The 19,287-nt window shown below is 42.5% G+C and overlaps 1 protein-coding gene across 3 annotated transcripts in view; it reads right to left on the reverse strand.

The window, feature by feature from the left end:
- UVRAG (UV radiation resistance associated) overlaps positions 1–14,890 on the reverse strand; it is a 332,821-nt gene extending 317,931 nt beyond the window's left edge. For 2 of the 3 annotated variants that reach the window (XM_070383686.1, XM_005902497.2), the window contains exon 1: positions 14,579–14,889. In XM_070383686.1, the coding sequence (XP_070239787.1) occupies positions 14,579–14,601 (23 nt within the window). In that variant the 5' untranslated portion in view covers positions 14,602–14,889. Of the gene's footprint in view, positions 1–14,578 lie in introns of all 3 variants that reach the window. The other variant, XM_070383688.1, reaches the window with a different exon arrangement.
- Positions 14,891–19,287: the final 4,397 nt, after the last annotated feature.

Genomic DNA, 19,287 nt, shown 5'->3' on the forward strand with positions numbered 1-19,287 from the left:
TCGCAGGCATTGTGCTCCTTGATATTTACTCAGAGGAGCTGTATGATTCCAGCTATGACTTTGTGGAACAGGTAAGACTTAGAAGACAGTAAAAGAATCAGTGGTTGCCAAGGGTTAAAAGACCAGGAGGTGTAGGTATAGTGCAAAGGATTTTTCAGGTAGTGAAACTACTCTGCATCACACTACACTGGTGAACACATATTATTATATGTATGGTCAAAACCAAGAATGTACAATACCAAAGGTAATTCAGTTCAGCCACTCAGTTGTGTCCAACTCTTTGTGACCCCATGAACCGCAGCACGCCAGGCCTCCCTGTCCATCACCAACTGCCGGAGTACACCCAAACTCATGTCCATTGAGTCAGTGATGCCATCCAACCATCTCATCTTCTGTCGTCCCCTTCTCCTCCTGCCCTCAATCTTTCCCAGCATCCGGGTCTTTTCCAATGAGTCAGCTCTTTGCATCAGGTGGCCAAAGTATTGGAGTTTCAGCTTCAACATCAGTCCCTCCAATGAACACCCAGGACTGATCTCCTTTAGGATGGACTGGTTGGATCTCCTTGCAGTCCAAGGGACTCTCAAGAGTCTTCTCCAACACCACATTCAAAAGCATCAATTCTTCCGCACTCAGCTTTCTTTAGAGTCCAACTCTCACATCCATACATGACTACTGGAAAAACCATAGCCTTGATTAGATGGATCTTTGTTGATAAAGTGATGTCTCTGCTTTTTAATATGCTGTCTAGGTTGGTTATAGCTTTCTTCCAAGGAGCAAGAGTCTTTTCATTTCATGGCTGCAGTCACCATCTGCAGTGCTTTTGGAGCCCCCCAAAATAAAGTCTGACACTGTTTCCATTGTTTCCCCATCTATTTGCCATGAAGTGATGGGACCGGATGCCATGATCTTAGTTTTCTCAATGTTGAGCTTTAAGCCAACTTTTTCACTCTCCTCTTTCACTTTTATCAAAAGGTCCTTTAGTTCTTCTTCACTTTCTGCCATAAGGGTGCAGGTAAACCCTAGCGTAAACAATGAACTACATTGATGATGTGTGAGAAATGTATAACTGCAGTGGAAGAAGTTGCTAACAGGGGAGGCTACGCCTTCCCAGGTGGCTCAGTGGTAAAGAAACCGCCTGCAATGATGGAGACCGGGGTTCCATCCCTTGGTCGGGAAGATCCCCGTGGAGAAGGAAATGGCAACCCATTCCAGTATTCTTGCCTGGGAAATCTCAAAGACAGAGGACCCTGGCGGGCTACAGCTATGAAGTCACAAAACAGTCAGACACAATTTAGCAGCTAAAAACAAAAATGTAAATGCAGGGGCAGAAAGTATTTGGAAAATCTCTGTAACTTCTGCTCAATTTTGCTGTGAACCTGAAGTTGCTCTAAAAACTAAAGTCTATTAAAAAAAGTCCTCCCCTCTACCTTGAGGACAATGTCCAAATTTCAAAGCAGGGCATACATGGCCCCTTATAATCTGATCCCAAACTACACCTCTCCAGCTTGTTTCCACCATTCTCCTTCAAGAGCCTTAAACTCCAGCCTCGTGCAATTTATCTGCCATTCCCTTCTACACCTACTTACCTTTCTGCTCAAGCTGGTGTCTCCGCTTGACTCCTTTTCCTACTCTCTTCCACCTCAGCACTTAATTCAAACCATCTCTTACATTACACTAAAATGGTCTGCTGATATAGTTGCCTTAACCATCAGATTACAAATCCCTCCAGGACAAAGACAGTGCCTTATTTATCCTGTATCCTCAGAGCCTGACAAAGAGCAGTAGTAGTAGCAGAGACAGTAACAGCTAACATTTCTTGAGCACTGAGCAGTTACTACATACCAAGCACCTTTGCAGGCAAACTTATGACCCACATAATTCTTTCAACAACCCTACAGGATAGGTATTATTCTGCCCTTTTGATCTGAGCCTCCCAGAGGCATAGGGAGAGTAAGTAACTTCCACACTGCCAACTAGGAAGGATCTGAGTCAGTATTTGAATCCAAGCATCTGGCTCTAGAAAACAATATTCTTCACTACTGTGGTACACACGGTAGAAACTAAAAAAAAAAAAAAAATCTGTTAAACAAATGACAGTGTAGAACAGAGGTGAGCACAATATTTGTGGAATGAAAATGATAGGGACAAAAAGGAAAGCAACTGACAAGCGAGGAAATGGAGGCACACAGAGGTTCAAGATGTGTAGATATACAGATAACCCAACCTTCTCACTGTGAAGTCAAGAACCAAAGACCAGAACATATGCTTTTCCCAAAGACACCTTAGTTATACTCAGAACCAGCCTTACAAGTCTTTCTATCATACCATATTAAGGAAATAATTATGTGCTTTTGAGAATTTGTAAAATCATATTCAGAGACATTCTGGTACTCCAACAATAAGAGAAGTTGGAGAAAGAAGTACACCAGAGTCTAATGCAGTATTTGGTACACAGCAGAGATTTAACATCTAATTAAAATTTTCCATTTTGTAATAGATTTTATTTTACTTCTAAGTACCAACTTATTTATTTTTGATATAGTATCTAAAATACACTGTATATTTTACTAGTTTATTAAAGACGGTATTGATAAAGTAACCTTTTCTTGAAAATACAAGGTAAGAATAGTGAGTAGTAATTTTTAGTAATTTTCAGGTAGTTTCAAAATATCCAAATTTGTGAAAAAATGCAGTTAATGTACAATTAAGAAATTCTGCAATTCTAGTGTCCCCATTGAATACTTAGATTGATTTCTTCCAGTAGAAATACATGAATATTACATGTAAACCAGTCACTCCAGAGCACCAGGACAACTGTTATTAACAGGACAATTTTATTACTTAAATACCTTCCATGTAGGATAAACTCCATTCATGAAAACAAACCTGAAATACCTACATCGTATACATGATGGGACCAACTCTAATCCATACTGAGTACAGTCCTGTCAAATATCCTGGGCCTTAAATGAGCACCCCACAGCTTACCTGCCTAGGTTGCTTTGTGATCTATTTTCAAAATGAAAAATTAGACAGTCTTCCTCATGTTGTTGCTTCTCATATATACCCTGATAGTAACATTTTAGTGGATGAAAGCCCTGCCAGTTTTCTCAATGACGTTATTCGTTAAGGTGGGCAAAATTTTAAAACACAGCTTTTTCATACTCCTAAATTATTTTCATGTTGTATTTTTTTTTAAGTTTAGTTTTCCTGTATTAGCTCTTATACAAAAAGAGACTGGAATTATGACAGGTAAAATTTCAGATCCTCTGAAAGACATAATTAGATTGAAGGAAACAAGACATATAAATTGCTAATCCCATATTTAACATAAATCAAAGGAGCTACTTTATAAATATCTGTTGAAAAAACAGATTACTCAATTAATTTCTTCCACTTCTGGACTTGCAACTATTTACTTTTGACATAGGCTAACATGGACACATGAATTACTTGTAATCCAGTAAAGCCCTTAGTTAAAAAAATACAATCATGTTAAAAGAGGACCAAGTTTTTCCAGAAAAAAAACATACTACAAAAGTCTGATTTCCATTCTCACTCATTTTTATCTTCTCTTTCTTCTTACCCAGGAAGCTACTGAAAAAAGCCAAAGGTAGCCACCACCTTCAATTTCCTTGTTTTCCCTATTATTTTCAAAAACATCTGAGGGCACCTGGTAAGATATTGTAACAACCATGGTGGGGAAAAGAGCCAATGGATCAACAAACAGATTCATCAGTACTGGGTTCTAATGCTCAGCTTTCTCAGCTTCTCAACCAATAAATGCACTTGACTCCAGTTTTTGATAACTAGTCAATGACGTCTACGGCAGTCGGCACAAATAAAATTTCTGACAACAGAAAACCCATGATTAACAGATGACTGCTGTTTTAGAAACTTGAAGAGGTAAAGAATCAAGACTTCTTAAGTGAGATATTCAAAAAAGGATAAGCATGGTAAGTACCAAGGGACAAACAGGAAGAGTGATCACTCAAATTACAGAGGGACATTCCAAAGTTTCACTAATACACACTACAAAAGGGGACAAGAGGATGCAGCCTGAGACCGCAGCCTGCGAAGCGAAGTAAGTTTAAAATACAGTCTTTCCCACATTTTACCTCTAGCCTAAAATTCCCAAAGTTGTAGGAATAATGTGTCAAAGCCCAGAGACAAGTTTAAGAAACAAATTCTCAAAACACCAAGCCAAGCAGAGTGAAACTGTTCATGGGAGTTACAGGATCTGGTCAGGTCTCTGCCACTAACAGGAAGAGCAGGGCACTCAAATCATAGTTGTTAAATTAATACTCTTTACTGACTCCTTTAGGATGGAAACAAGTGGAGGGACCAAATCTCTGGCCAGGGGAATAGTTCACCTCTGAGGGCTTCAGATTTTGCATCTATAAAATTCTACGATTCAAAATGCATGCTTTGATTTTAAAATAAGATGGAAAACAAGGTAGTTGTTGCTTAGATGCTAAATTGTGTCCAACCGTCCCCATGGATGTATAGCCCGCCAGGCTCCCCCGTCTATGGGACTTCCCAGGCAAGAACACTGGCGTGAGTTGCCATTTCCTCCTCCAGAGGATCTTCCCCAATCAGGGATCAAACCCACAGCTCCTGCATTGCAGGCAGATTCTTTACTGCTGAGCCACCAGGGAAGCCAGAAAACAAGGTCAGGTAATATTAAACCAAAAAGGTATAATACAAATATGTTTTTGAAAAAAATCCCAATGTCAAGTTTCCCTTCTCCATGTGCTCCCCTACAAATATAATCTAAGAACCCAACTCCTAAAATACAAGACATTTAAAAAAACTTTCACGGAGACATTACTGATGCCATTAAACCTAAAGATATAAAGGCTAAACTGTTTCAACCCCTCTCTTAACATAGATCTGTCTTTAGTTTCTCTAAATCACCCCTAGTTTGTACCTGCACTCCTTAGAGCACATTAAAAATGACAAGTATTTCTTTTTCCTCCAGTAGTGATATGTCTACTGATGAAAATACACATATTATCAAAAATATACATTTGGAAACTATGAAAACCTAATTTTTTTCTTAATTTTATTACTCATTCAGGCCCAGCTTACTAGTTTCAATTCTGCTCTTGCTCTATTTCCAGTCAGTTTCACTTCTGAATTTTCTGCCACAAAGCTAAGAATTGTGACCCAGTAGATAAATTTTAAAGTTAACACTGAATAAGAACACAGCTTTTCTTTTCAAAGGAAAATTAAACATTTTCAAAAAAAAAAAAAAAAATTAAAACCTTAAAATCCTAATGGCATTTTATCATATAAAAATAATGATTTGGGGATGCTGGTATTTTGTTTCTGAAGCTTCCTCACAGTTTTGTTTACAAAAAGCAAAGCAGCTCAAAAATTGCCATCATTTTCTTATATAGCTATATAACACAACTATATACTTATTTCTGAGTCACGAGGAAGGAGCTCAACAAATATTTGTGGAAGGAATAAAAATACATAACATTGCACAGGGCATATGTTCCCAGTAAGATACAGTTTTCTCTCTGCCTTCAGTGGCCTTGTAAAGGAAACAGATCTTTTGAACACATAGTAAGAAGATGATTAATCAGACAGACAAAAGATATCTAACAAACAGAAACATCAAGGGAAAATAAATATGTCACACACAGCTAAATTCAGCTTCTAGCATTTTTGCTTTTAGCAAAAGCTTGTGCTTCCAGCATTTTTTCTTGTATGTATTTCAATCCAATTTCCTTCCTTTCTTTAGGGCTGTTAAATTCTTCAAAGGGATGATTCATATACAAATAACATTTTAAAATAAAAAGTATACTGAGCTCCTATTATGTAATCAGCACAGTGCTATGTACAGATGCTGTGGGAAATAAAATAAAAAGCATGATTATCTCAAACCTTGAGATAACTTCAAGCCTCTGTTTTTAACCAGAACCCTGCAAAGAATAGGTATCTATGGTAAGTGGGAATCAAAGACCTAACCTGAAGTCCCTGTGGTGACATCCTGTGTGACTCTGAGAAAGCTACCCAGACTTCAGCTTCCTCATCTGTAAAAGGAAGTGGGTAGTGGTAGGACTCTCCCATGCAGAAGAATTCCAAATAATTTATGTAGATACTTTGCCCTCAAGGATGGGGAGCATCAATTCCCACTCCTAAAGTGTGGACTGGATACAGTGACTTCCTCCCAAAGAGGACAGCATGGAGGAACCAGTGGGAAAGAGTAATCTCACAGCGGAGAAACCTGACAAAAAACAGCCTCAATGGTGATGACAAAGGTTAACATCAATAGGGATAAGTCATGTTAATAGTATGTACACTTGATACAATAAGATGAAAATGGCACTTTACCTATCCAGGCTATCTCCCCAATCTAATCATGAGGAAAAAAAAAAACAAAACACCAAATTCCCATAGAAAGGCATCCTACAAAATACCTCAGAAGTACTCAAAACTATCAAGGTCATCAAAAAGAAGTCTGAGGAACTGTTACAGCCAAGGGGAGACTAAATACAATGTGGTGTGCACGACGAGATCTTGAAAAAGTGTATTCAGTTCAGTTCAGTTCAGTCGCTCAGTCGTGTCCAACTCTTTGCGACCCCATGAATCGCAGCACGCCAGGCCTCCCTGTCCATCACCAACTCCCAGAGTTCACTCAAACTCACGTCCATCGAGTCAGTGATCCCATCCAGCCATCTCATCCTCTGTCGTCCCCTTCTCCTCCTGCTCCCAGTCCCTCCCAGCATCAGAGTCTTTTCCAATGAGTCAACTCTTCACATGAGGTGACCCAAGTACTGGAGTTTCAGCTTTAGCATCATTCCTTCCAAAGAAATCCCAGGGCTGATCTCCTTCAGAATGGACTGGTTGGATCTCCTTGCAGTCCAAGGGACTCTCAAGAGTCTTCTCCAACACCACAGTTCAAAAGCATCAATTCTTTGGCGCTCAGCTTTCTTCACAGTCCAACTCTCACATCCATACATGACCACAGGAAAAACCATAGCCTTGACTAGATGGACCTTTGTTGGCAAAGTAATGTTTTTTAATATGCTGTCTGAGGTTGGTCATAACTTTCCTTCCAAGGAGTAAGCGTCTTTTAATTTCATGGCTGCAGTCACCATCTGCAGTGATTTGGAGCCCCGAAAAATAAAGTCTGACACTGTTTCCACTGTTTCCCCATCTATTTCCCAGGAAGTGATAAGACCGGATGCCATGATCTTTGTCTTCTGAATGTTGAGCTTTAAGCCAACTTTTTCACTCTCCTCTTTCACTTTCATCAAGAGGCTTTTGAGTTCCTCTTCACTTTCTGCCATAAGGGTGGTGTCATCTGCATATCTGAGGTTATTGATATTTCTCCCAGCAATCTTGATTCCAGCCTGTGCTTCTTCCAGCCCAGCGTTTCTCATGATGTACTCTGCATATAAGTTAAATAAGCAGGGTGACAATATACAGCCTTGACGTACTCCTTTTCCTATTTGGAACCAGTCTGTTGTTCCATGTCCAGTTCTAACTGTTGCTTCCTGACCTGCATATAGGTTTCTCAAGAGGCAGGTCAGATGATCTGGTATTCCCATCTCTTTCAGAATTTTCCACAGATTAGGTAAACACTAAAGATCCATCAACAGATGAATGGGTAAACAAAATGTAGTATTTAAACACAAAGGAACACTAGTCAGCCTAATTCTGTCACATGCTACAACATGGATGAATGTTGAAAACATTATGCTGAATGAAATAAAAAAGCAAATATTGTATAATTCCCTTATATGAAGAACGTAGAATAAGCAAATTCATAGAGACAGAAAGTGGAACAGAGCTTACCAGGAGCTGGGGGAAGGAAGAATGGGGAGTTGTTTAAAGAGTACAGTTTCTGTCTGAGATGATGAAAAATTCCAGAAATGGATAGTAGTGATGTTTGCACAACATTGAGGATGTACTTAATGCCACTGGATTACACTTAAAAATGATTACAACAGAAAAATCATGTATATCTTACAACAATTTCCTTTTGGGATCATTTTTATGTGGACCACTTTCTTATTATAAATTTTATTTATTTTTAATTGGAGGATAATTGCTTTACAATATTGTGTGGGTTTCTGCCATATACCCACATGAACCAGTCATAGGTATACATGTGTCCCCTCCCTCTTGTGCCTCCCTCCCACCTTCCCCGCATCTTACCCCTCTAGGCTGTCGTCACAGGGCACCAGCTTTGAGCTCCCTGTGTCATACAGCCAATTTCCACTGGCTATCTAATTTTGCATATGGTAATGTATATGGTTCCGTGCTACTCTCTCATTTCGTCCCATCCTCTCCTTCCCCCACTATGTCCTGATGTGGACCATTTGTAAAGGCTTTTATTGAATTTGTTACAACACTGCTTTGTTATGTATTTTGGTTTCTTGGTCTCGAGTCACGTTGGGTCTTAGCTCCGCAACCAGGAATGGAACCCTGCTTTGGAAGGCAAAGTCATAACCAACGGACTGCCAGAGAAGTACCTTCAGCCAGGGAAATCCCAATACAATTTTTTAAATGACAGAAATTTGATAAAATAAAGGCCTTAGTTAATAATAACATATCGATACTGGTTCTTCAATTGTAACAAATGTATCATATTAATGAAAGATGTTAAGAATAGAGGAAAATGGGTATACAGTATGAAACCTTCTGTACTATCCTCAATTTGTCCCTAAATCTAAAATTGTTCTAAAAAAGAAAATCTATTTTTAAAAATTCAAGGAAGCACTGATATATAATAGCATTAATAATAATATATAACAGCACTAATATACCCCACTTCCTTCCAAAAAATGCTCTTCAAATGAATGAAAGAACACAAGTAAGTAATCAGAAAAATTAATGCCAGGGACATAAACAAGCAAGTAGCAAAAGAAAATGCTACACAGATCTATTCAAAAATATTGAAACTCAGACTCCCCTGGTTGATCAGTTGTTAAGAATCCCCCTGCCAATGCAGGAGACACAGATCGGATACCTGGTCCAGGATGATTTCACACGCCTCAGAGCAACTAAGCCCGTGCACCACAACTACTGAGCCCATGCGCCGCAAAGAAGCCTGTGAACCTAGAGCCCATGCTCCACAAGACAGAAGCCACCACAATGAGAAGTCTGTGCACTGCAACTAGAGAGCAGCCCACACTTGCTGCAACTAGAGAAGGCCTGGGTGCAGCAATGAAGACTCAGCACAGCCAGAAATAAATACGTAAAAATTTTTTTAAAAAACATGGAAACTCATAGGGTTGTCTAAGGATAAATGAGTTCATTGTCCCCTTCTCCTCCTGTCCTCAATCTTTTTTGAGGGCAGGCGGAGAAGGGGGGCAACAGAGGATGAGATGGTTGGATGGCATCACTGACTCAATAGACAGGAGTCTGAGCAAAGTCCGGGAGAAAGTGAAGGACACAGAAGCCTTGCATGATGCAGTCCACAGGGTCACAAAGAACTGGACATGACTCAGCAGGGAACAACAACAAAACTTTGCGTAGTGTTTGCATACAATAAATGAAGCTACTAAAACATCAATAATTAAAGAAACACAAATCTAAATAACAAAAACGTGTGTATGTATTGTATGAGTGGTATATATGTGCATATTTATATGTGTAAGTGTGTGTATACATATTCTTCAACTGATTTCCAAGATACCTGTATATGGATACTCACTGCAACAATGTAACACAGAATAACTGGAAACAGATCAAAAATCTATTAATGGGGGTTAAACAAACATCACCAGTCACTTAGTGGCTCAGTCCACTCTTTGAGATCCCAAGGACTCTAATCTGCCAGGCTCCTTTGTCCATAGGATTTTCCAGGCAAGAAGACTGGAGTGAGTTGCCATTTCCTTCTCCAGGGGATCTTCCTGACCCAGGGATCGAAACCTCATCTCCTGCATTATAAGGCTGATTCTTTACCACTGAGCCACCTGCTGCTGCTGCTGCTAAGTCGCTTCAGTCGTGTCCAACTCTGTGTGACCCCATAGACGGCAGCCCACCAGGCTCCCCCGTCCCTGGGATTCTCAAGGCAAGAACATTGGAGTGGGTTGCCATTTCCTTCTCCAATGCATGAAAGTGAAGAGTGAAAGTGAAGTCGCTCAGTCGTGTCTGACTCTTAGCGACCCCAAGGACTGCAGCCTACCAGGCTCCTACGTCCATGGGATTTTCTAGGCAAGAGTTCTGGAGTGGGGTGCCATTGCCTTCTCCGACTGAGCCACCTGGGAAGGCCCTAAACAAACATAACTAAACATTATTATACAAAAATGTGGTAGATGAAGGTATACTGACCACGACAACTAAGAAAAGTAATAATGAATTGTAAAGTTATTTTAATGGAAGGGATTAAACTAGGTTAAGACTATATCTATATGCAAAATGTTTATGTATGTGGTCACTACTATGTACATGTATGTGCTTAGTCGCTCAGTTGTGTCCAACTCTTTGTGACCCCATGGACTGCAGCCCACCAGGTTCTTCTGTCCGTGGGATTCTCCAGGCAAGAATACTGGAGTGGGCTGCCCTGCCCTCCCTCAGGGGATCCCCCAGGGGATCATCCCAACTCAGGGATCGAACCCAGGTCTTCTGCATTGCAGGCGGATTCTTTACCATCTGAGCCACCAGGGAAGCCCTAAACAATCACTAAAGAGCCTCCCCAGCTCTAAGTATCTGAGGAATGTAGTTAGGTTATACCCAAAGGAGGAAGCCTTTGGGGAGGAAAGAAACGCTCTCAAACTTTCAAGGACATTATAAATACCTCTATAACAAAACACAAATTTTTATTTCAAAATGCCTAAACTTAAGGTATGAAGGAATTTATTCTTCAGATGAGCTTATATTCACTAGAAAATTACAAACCTCAACCAAAAATTAAAAAGAAAAAACAAGTCTTCAAAATGCATGACTAGTTCATGCTTAAATACAGGTAAAGTAAGATCATAAAGAAGCAAAAGAAGAAAAATTAAGTAGCAGTCCCATCTGACACAATTAAGTAGCTATTATGCACTACTGCAGTTAGTACTCATACATATAAAGGTTCAGGATTTCTGCAGAGTTAATTTTTTTTTTTTTTTTTTTAAAGAAAAGTGGATCAAAGTAAAAATTATTAGTTAGGTCTTATAGTTTTGTGGGCTTTCTTTGAGCCAAAACAAAACAAGTCTTTTTTCTGGAGGCAGATTGGGGGTACAGGGAGTCCAATACTTTGGGAACTAATATACAGTAAACTAATATTTTAAACAATACAGCCACTACAATCAATGGTACTTAAGGAAGACTGAGATGAGATAAATCAGTAAGTAATAGAAGGGATACACTCTCAGTTCAGTTGCTCAGTTGTGTCCGATTCTTTGTGACCCCACGGACTGCAGCATGCCAGGCCTCCCTGTCCATCACCAACTCATGGAGTTTACTCAAACTCATGACCATTGATTGAATCGGTGATGCCATCCAACCATCTCATCCTCTGCTGTCCCTTTCTCCTCCTGCCTTCAATCATTCCCAGCATCAGGGATCACATGCACTATACAGTCCATGGAATTCTCTAGGCCAGAATGCTGGAGTGGGTAGCCTTTCCCTTCTCCAGGGGATCTTCCCAACCCAGGGATCAAACCCAGGTCTCCCGCATTGCAGGTGGATTCTTTACCAGCTGAGCCACAAGGGAAGCCTGGGATATTCTCTATCCTAAAACAAAAATATATCCTAGAACTGTAGTTTTCAACCAGAAGTAATTTTTCTCCCTATGAGACATTTGACAACATCTAAAGACAATTTTTGATTGTCAGGCCTGAGATGGTCCTGCTGGTATATTGCGGGTAGAGGCCACGGAGGTGACAAAATACTTTATAGACCCACCAACCAACCCAAATGTCAACAGTACTGAGGTTGAAAAACTCTGCCTTAGAAATAGGCTGGGGATAGTGGGAAGAAACCACTGAATGTGTGCTTGGAAATAATCAATTTTATCGTGAAAATCTTAAATCAACAGGATCTTTTTTATGTTTAAAGATACTGACATCTTATCAAATAGCATGTAATCTATTAAAATGACACAATTTTCAAAGTGTTATTTAAAAGAAAGTTAACTGGATTTCCAATTTATCTAAAGTTTTGAAATTCTGCAAAAGCCATAGTATTATTATTAATAATACTAAAAAATGTTTTTACATATACACACATTCTCTGACTCTCACAAACAATATTGGGCAAAAGAATAATACCTTTTTGTGTGATTCCATTTATACACAGTTTCAAGAATAGGCAAAAACTTTTCTCTTATACATCAGAACAGTAGTTCCTTTGGAGAGAAAGGCAGACACGAGAGAGGACGTGAGGAGGACTTCTGGGATGGTAATAATTTTGTATTTCTTAATCTGGGTAGCACTTACATAACTTTGTTTGTTTTGTGACAATTCATCATGCTGTGTACTAATAACTGGTACACTTGACTGTATACCGATAACACTTTAACAAAAATGTTTACTTTTTTAAATGTTATATATTTATATCCTAAAATCTTGAGCATTTTGACTCAGAAAGCAAAATTAATGTCAAGAGCAAAAGTAAAAGTGCTTTTGCTGTACAGGCTGCCTTCCAAGAATTCAAGAAGGATGACACCCCCAGAAAGCTGTAAATAGCATACTCAGTGATCATACAGCATTCAGCCATACACTTAAGCCACTATATATCCCTTGGCACAAACCCCAAAACTGGACAAATGCTTACAAATGCAGTTGGATTTATTCCATGGGCAGTTTGTTTGGATTATTTCCCCCAACGTTAAACTGGGAACTGTTATCAGAGAACAGGCTCTATGAAACAAATGACGCTTTCTCTTTCCTAATCCCACAGTTTCCCAAAGCTCTCCCAAACTAAACCTCTCTTGGCTCCTCCTTCAGGATTTCTGCACCCATCACTGCCTCTCCCAGTATCCACTCTCACAATCCACCAACACACACACATACACACAAAACACACACAAATTCACATTAATGCTCATTCCAGAGGCTAGTCTCCCTCTCCCCTAGAAACCTTGTAAATACAATCCAAACTTCACTACCCTCAAATTCATATTCTCCACAAACTTCCTTCCCAACAGCACCACAAAACCAGGGTCCATGCTCTCCCAGTATCTTAAATCCTCTCTCCCACCGCACTAAAAGCCCTTGCTTCTGCAAACAACTCAGCTCCATGGCCACCGCTGTAGCTCGGATCTCCACCTTTCTTGCCCTTTAGCAGCCTCCACATACCCACACTTTCCTGTATTCAAATCCAGCCCATCTCCCGTCCACCCTCTGCCCCCAACCTCTGTTCTCTTCTGTCTGACTCTTTCCTAAGACAGTGATGGGAAGTTGGAGGAGGGGTGTGGAGGAAAGTACTCTGTTCCACGTGAAAACAGTGGAGAAAAGATTGTTCAAGTCTGCAGCACAACCACCACGTGCAGGGACTACAGTCTGAGGCTGGATTCTGAAACCCGGCCTCACCAATTACTAATTGCAAAGCTTTGGGCAGGCGATTTTACATATTTAAGCCTCTGTCTCCAGAATTACAAAATGGAACTAATAAAAAATAGCCACCTCCCAGAGTTGGGAGGTTGAATCAACTCCCTGCCAGCTGAGCACTTGGCACAAACCCAACACGGTAGACTCTTAACAACTGGCTATTTTTCTTAGGTCCTCTTTGTGGATTGGGGAAAATGAAAGGTACTTTCGTTCAGTCTCTTAAATGCCAAACTTCCTGCAAAGTCTCTTCCTGGGGGATAGCAAGAAGGCAGGGGAAAGAAGTACTCTACAGATAAGTCTGTGATACAAAGAGTTTTGTCAGGTCCCCAAACTCGGTGTTCTCTCTTTATTATCTGCTTACAGAGCGGATCCAAATTGGATCCAAGAAGCTCTGCACGCCTTGGTAAAGGATAGGGAAGGCGTGAATGTGTACTGTACGTTAAATGTTCTTTCTTCCACAGTTACTCTTTTGAAGGAACGTAGCAGCACCCTTCAAATTGCTAAAGTGCCTTCTTTGGGGGTCGGAGAATAGGAAGGAAACCCGAAATCCCAAAGGATTTTTCTTGAGAAATTTATAGGAGTACTTCATAATAAGGAGAGATTAAAAACAAATGCGGGAAACCTCATTTCTCCCGCAGCAGAGAGCACCAATCAGTTTGTCAGCAAGTAAATGAGTTAAAAATGAAAAAGCGCTTTGCCCATCTCTCCTGGGATACCAGGGCTTCCCCGGGTCCCTTCCCAAGAGGGATAAAGCGGAGGGTCTGCGCCAGGGAATCCCCAGCTCCCTACGGGGGGAGAGGCGGGGCCCGGGGAGTTTCAGTGGGTCCCTTCCCGTCTCTTCCCAACCCATCTCCTGTAACGGGATGTCTCCTGGGACTTAAAGATCCCCCAGAGATTCGGCCATCCCTGGATCCCTCCCCTCCCAAGACCTCCGGACAGCCCTCCTCAGTCCTCGGAGTTCTCCCCGGCCAATTCTCCCCGTCTCCCGGCTGGCACTGGGTCAGCCCGCGGCCCACGGAGATCCCTCACGGGCCTCCTCCCGACCCCTACAGAGCGCCGCGAGCCCGCGGGGTTACCTGCTGAGACGGCAGCTCCACATGCAGGGCCCGCGCGGCAGAACCTGGAGGCAGCGCGGCGGCCGGGCCCGTGGGCGGCGGGGGGAGTGGGCCCCCGACCGACGCTGAAGCGTTCATCTTGACCCAGGGGCCGCCAAGCGGCGGGACAGACGCTCCTCCGGCATCCGCCACAACCGCCGAGTCACGACCCGCCGAGACCCTGCAGTCCAAAAACCAACCAACCTAGAGGCAGGACCGTTCTACCCCACCTCCAGCCGCCGCCGCTGGCTAAGGAAGAGCCATATTACTGCAGTGCAACCCCCACCACCCGCTGAGACCTGGATTGCCTATTGGTTCAGCTTCCATGGGGGCGGGACCAAACGACAAAAAGAGGACGCGCTATTGGGCAGAAGATTTGTCCGTCGCCAGCAGAAATAGACAGGGGGCGGAGGGACCCAGGGATGGCCTAAATTGCGTCTGTCAAACCGGGGTGAAACCTAGGGCGTTGCTTCTTTTTTCCCCAGTCTAATTGGTTCTCTCACTACCACAGGGCGGGGGCTCCTGGAGGAGCCGCAAGGACCATTGCTCGAGGTCGCCGTCAGTTGTCAGTAAAGGAATAGAGGGGCGGAGTCCGACTAGGTAGACCGGCGCCTGGGCTCCGGTGTCACGTGCAGGAGGCAGGAGAGTCACCTGATTAGTGAGAGTCAGTTTTGGGAGCCACTTCCGCCCTAACCTAGTTGCCATGGTAACCGGCCTCCCTAGGAGGGCGGGGACCCATTTGGCGCCAGCAGGGGCGCGATGGTCTCTGTGTCTGTAGTTGAAGATTCCCTGAACAGTCTTTAGGGGCTTCCGCCAACGTGTGAGGATTGAAAAGGAATACTTTATGGTTCGGCAGAAAGCCACCACGCAGGATGCCCTGAGACCAGAAACTTGTCGGGCAATGCCGCCAGCTCCACCCACGACCAATTCCTACCCATAAGTCCCCGCCCCTCCGCATACTCCACTATCTGGTAGGTTGAGGCAGGCACCCAGGATGCTGTTTCACTTATGTGAGTGGGTTGTTTATGCTTTCCCTGGAAAGCCTTTGCTATGTTCTTTGCTCCTCCTGACTAATGCTTACTTAGCTATCAAATTTCATCTTGTGTTGGGATCCCAAAAGGCTTCTCAGACTCACTCTGGGACCCTGCGTTAGAAAACTTGCCTCTACCACATTCCTGATTATTCTGTTGCATTCAATTGTATTTTAATGTGTGTAACACATTTGGACAGTCACACATACCCTTCCCGCAAACACACACTGTTAATTTCTCAAGCAAAAGAACCTTCTCTGATTCATTTCTGGATTCCCAGTACTTAGCAGAGAATCAGGACATGGGTTTTTGAAGCGAAGGCACAATTTAAATGAAACCTCTTCCGTGAAGACCTCCTTGGATTATAATGATAACATCTATAGAATTGCTCGGAGAAGGCAATGGCACCCCACTCCAGTACTCTTGCCTGGAAAATCCCATGGACCGAGGAGCCTGGTAGGCTGCAGTCCATGGGGTCGCTGAGAGTCAGACACGACTAGGCAACTTCACTTTCACTTTTCACTTTCATGCATTGGAGAAGGAAATGGCAACCCACTCCAGTGTTCTTGCCTGGAGAATCCCAGGGACAGGGGAGCCTGGTGGGCTGCTGTCTATGGGGTCGCACAGAGTCAGACACGACTGAAGTGACTTAGCATAGCATAGCATAGAATTGCTTCTATAATAAATATCGAGTCATTCTTCAGAATAATGATCTTTTACCTCCTTTGCGAATTTCTCCAACATCCTGACTGATACAGCAGAAAGAACAGAGTATTTTAGGCTCAGACACAACAGGAATCAGAAACTTAGAATCCTAGCTCTTCCAGCTCTATGTTCCTAGGTAAGCCAGTTAGTTCCCTTTCTCAACTTTAGTTTTCCCATTTGTAAAATAGTAACAAGTTTGCTTCGGAGAAGGCAGTGGCACCCCACTCCAGTACTCTTGCCTGGAAAACCCCATGGACGGAGGGCCTGGTGGGCTGTAGTCCATGAGGTTGCTAAGAGTTGGACACGACTGAGCAACTTCACTTTCAGTTTTCACTTTCATGCATTGAAGAAGGAAATGGCAACCCACTCCAGTGTTCTTGCCTGGAGAATCCCAAGGACGGGGGAGCCTCGTGGGCTGCCGTCTGTAGGGTCGCACAGAGTCAGACATGACTGAAGCGACTTAGCAGCAGCAACAAGGTTACTTTGAGGAGTAAATAAGCCATTGTAGGCATAGTGTCCACTGCGGGACCTGGCATATAATAATTGCACTAAAAATATTTAATAAGATAAGCATGCTATCTTTCAAGGGTATTTTGGGGGAATGTTCATATTGTTTTATATCCTTTTTAACAACTATAGAATGTATGGTAATGTTGCCTGAAGACACTTTGGATCTGATCCCAGAGATGGCTAATATATGTCACACTGTCTCCTGTTCATGCAGTCAGGTGTTTGTTGAGAAGGTAGTAATTGAGAAATCCCAAATCGCATCAGGTTCCACCATCTGCTGGAATTTCATAGAAGACATTTGTCTGTTTCCAAGCTATATTAGTTTCCTAAAGCTGATGTATCAAATTACTACAAACTGGGTAGCTGAAAACGACAGAAAGTTATTCTTTCACAGTTCTAGAAGCCAGAAGCCCCAAACCAAGGGGCTTAGTGCTGGGTCTGAGAAGGGAATGTGGGAGCCAGAAGAGACAGTCAGATTTCACAGTTGAGATGACATTTAACCTGGGTATTGGAGGACCAATATGAGTTCACAAGGAGGGAGGGACGAAGGGATGTTTCAGTAGAGAGAGCAGGAGTGATTTTCCACAAACCTTTACTCTGCATGAGGCAAATTACTGGATACCAGAAATACAGAACTGAAGTAAATAACCCTTCACAGACGTTTCCATCTACCTGCCACGAACTCCAGGAGACCTGGCACTCACCCCTAGGGACATGGCATAAAACTGAAATAGCCTGATGAGTACGTGTTCAATGAAAGCTGCCTATCATTACTTTTATGTGGACTATTCATTCTAAAGACTTGTATTATTTTGGGTCTTACTCCATCATATGGCTGTACTTGTTTCAACATTAAAATATTTTCACTCACTTAGATTCGAGTTAGTATAACATTTATAGAGTGTTATTTATAGTGTTATATAGTAGAGAAACAAGTATTCAAGTAAAAGGAGCATGAATTTAAAAGGTGGCCAAATACAGTATACATGCTATGGTAGAAGAAACATCAAGGTCAAGTGGCAATGGACTACCAGGCTCTGCAGGGGCTGATGGGCAAGGTCAGAGCAGGCTTCACAAGGTCTTAAAGGTTGATTAGAAGTTTGATAGGTAAACAACAGACGGTTAGAGCCATTTGGTTCAGGGATGGCTCCTGTTTTAACAACTAACTAGTACCATGCTGCTGCTGCTGCTGCTGCTAAGTCGCTTCAGTAGTGTCCGACTCTGCACGACCCCATAGACAGCAGCCCATCAGGCTCTGCCGTCCGTGGGATTCTCCAGGCAAGAACACTGGAGTGGGTTGCCATTTCCTTCTCCATTGCATGAAAGAGAAAAGTGAAAGTGAAGTCGCTCAGTCGCCAGTCACGCCGGACTCGTAGCGACCCCATGGACTGCAGCCTACCAGGCTCTTCCATCCATGGGATTTTCTAGGCAAGAGTACTGGAGTGGGGTCCCATTGCCTTCTCCGAACTAGTACCATGTTGGGTACTAAAATCAAAATGTCAGTTTGTAGAACCAAAAAGCCAAACTTGTCCCAATACGCTTTGCATCCTCTTCCTCCACCCTCTTCATTCTCCAGATCTCCTGGGTGTGATGCATTAGGTAAATAAGTGCAAGACATAGCAGATTGGTATTTCTGTGTCTTGAATCTAATTAAATCTAACCCCTTCCTTTCAACAGAGTCCTCTCTCTTCCATTCACTTACTTATTTAGTCAAGGACCAAACTTTTACCAGGTGTCCAGCCCTGTTACTACATTGACAGAAACCATGCAAATAGAATGCCTGACTGCAGGGAGTTTACAGATAATTTCAGCACAAAATGGCAAGTGCAATCATTAAGATGATAAAGTATAATGGAAGCAGAGAAGAGGACATTGCTAACTGCAATGTGTTGTGCAGGAAGGCTTTCCAGAGGAGAAAGAGCATTCTAGGCAGAAGGAACTGAGCAAAGGCACTGGGGCAGAAGACACAGCATTTGCACAGCAAGCATGGCTGAGGCCAAAGCTGCCTGGAGGAGCACAGGCTAGAAAAAGAAAGTGGGCCAGGTGAAAAGAAGCTGACCACTAGCTAAAGAACTTGAGTTTAATCTTAGGCAACAGGAAGTTGTTTAGAAAGATCCTCAGGCAGCCTTGGAGATGCAGCTTTGAAGGGGCAGGACTAGAAGAGCAAGACTCTTGCAGAAAGTCAGGGGAGAATTGTAAAACAAAGAGGTCGTTCCCCAAAGAGCCTGTACACACCCAACAAACCTGAAAGGCAAGGGCCCCGGCAGCATTTCTCCTCCTTTCTCAACCCTTCAAGGTCACTTTCTCCAAAGAGGCTTCCTAGACGTAAGCTAATAATGGCTGCCTCCTCTAGGTTCCCACAGCAGCTTCCTGATCTCTCTCAGTGCAGGTGTTCATGTGCCTTGTCATATACTGAGAGGTTTATATTTGTCTAGCCCATCCCAC

Source organism: Bos mutus, chromosome 15 (assembly GCF_027580195.1).
Source record: "Bos mutus isolate GX-2022 chromosome 15, NWIPB_WYAK_1.1, whole genome shotgun sequence".
NCBI classification, from domain to species: Eukaryota; Metazoa; Chordata; class Mammalia; order Artiodactyla; family Bovidae; genus Bos; species Bos mutus.